The sequence below is a fragment of the Elephantulus edwardii genome, unplaced genomic scaffold, assembly GCF_000299155.1.
Source record: "Elephantulus edwardii isolate Elephantulus edwardi_28Jun2011 unplaced genomic scaffold, EleEdw1.0 scaffold00187, whole genome shotgun sequence".
Lineage (NCBI taxonomy): Eukaryota > Metazoa > Chordata > Mammalia > Macroscelidea > Macroscelididae > Elephantulus > Elephantulus edwardii.
Window position 1 is genome coordinate 1,664,984 of NW_006399937.1, and position 1,140 is coordinate 1,666,123.

The following is a 1,140-nucleotide window of genomic DNA, read 5'->3' on the forward strand; positions in this document are numbered from 1 at the left end:
AAAAAAAAACTTGCTTAGAATAACAAACCTTTTTAGTGAGATATGGAAAACAAATATTCACATCTCCTGTTCACAGTGTCTCTGCGTGTGTGTGTGTGTTTATGCGCACACGCGTGCGTCCCAGATTAGGCTTTAGGAGAGCCGGGACAATCTCCTCCTAAGTGATTTTACTCCCTCTGAAAATGTGTTGTTTTCAATGGTTCTGACTTTACAGTACACAACAACAATAAATAGGATCTAGGGCGCATGGTCTCTTTCCCACTAACATGATAAATTTTGTAAGATATGTATACACATTTTATTTTTCTGGGAAGGAATCTGTAGCTTTCACTTGATTTTCAAAAGACTTACAAAACTAGAAACAATCAAACTAAAAACCCCCACAATGAACCAACAACTTAAAAACTGTTGACTCTACATACTCTTTGTAACTTGTTCAGTTCTTTCCATGTTTTTTGTCCTTGCACCAGTTAATTTACTAATAAGTATTGAATAATATATGAATTATTCATCCATTGCATTACCAAAAATTTAACAGATTGATTAATACATCTACAATAAGAATTTGTGAATTTTTAATATTTTTATGTATTCTCTCTTTTTTTTTTTAGATGCTCAGCCTCATTTAATACCTTGAGAACTTAGAGGCTTTTAAGAGAATGAAGCCTTTATTTCCTTGTTTCACACAAAACTGCAGAGTTGGTGGCTTTTTTGGTTTTTAGTCAAAGAGACCAAATTCCATATCTTTGTTTGACTCCTCTGACTCTTCCTTTGCTTCCACCTTGGCTGGGGCTGCAGCAGCAGCAGGAATAGTAGCGGTAGCTGCAGCGGCCACAGGGGCAGCAGTCACAAATGCAGATGGATCAGCCAGGAAGGCGTTGACCTTTTCAGTCAGTGGGAAAGTGTAGTCAGTCTCCACAGAGAAATCAGGACCCGCTTGTACCCATTGATGATGGAATGTGGTATTGACGCCACAGTTGGGTAACCAATCTGCAGACAGACCTGGCAACCTTGCAGACACCCTCCAAGAAGCGAGTATGCAGAATCTCCTCTGTGATGTCAAACGCTTCAGGATTGTAGATGCTGCCATTGTCAAATACCTGCTGGATGATCGGCCTGAAGGAGAAGGGGGAGATGTTC

The 1,140-nt window shown here is 39.6% G+C and overlaps 1 protein-coding gene across 1 annotated transcript in view; it reads right to left on the reverse strand.

Annotated features, from left to right (window-relative positions):
- Positions 1-718: 718 nt before the first annotated feature.
- The window catches only part of KCNU1 (potassium channel, subfamily U, member 1), a 311,810-nt gene continuing 311,388 nt past the window's right edge, over positions 719-1,140 (reverse strand). Inside the window, exon 30 of the mRNA XM_006896651.1 lies at positions 719-1,116. Coding sequence (XP_006896713.1) covers positions 719-1,116 — 398 coding nt within the window. The remainder of the gene's footprint in view (positions 1,117-1,140) is intronic.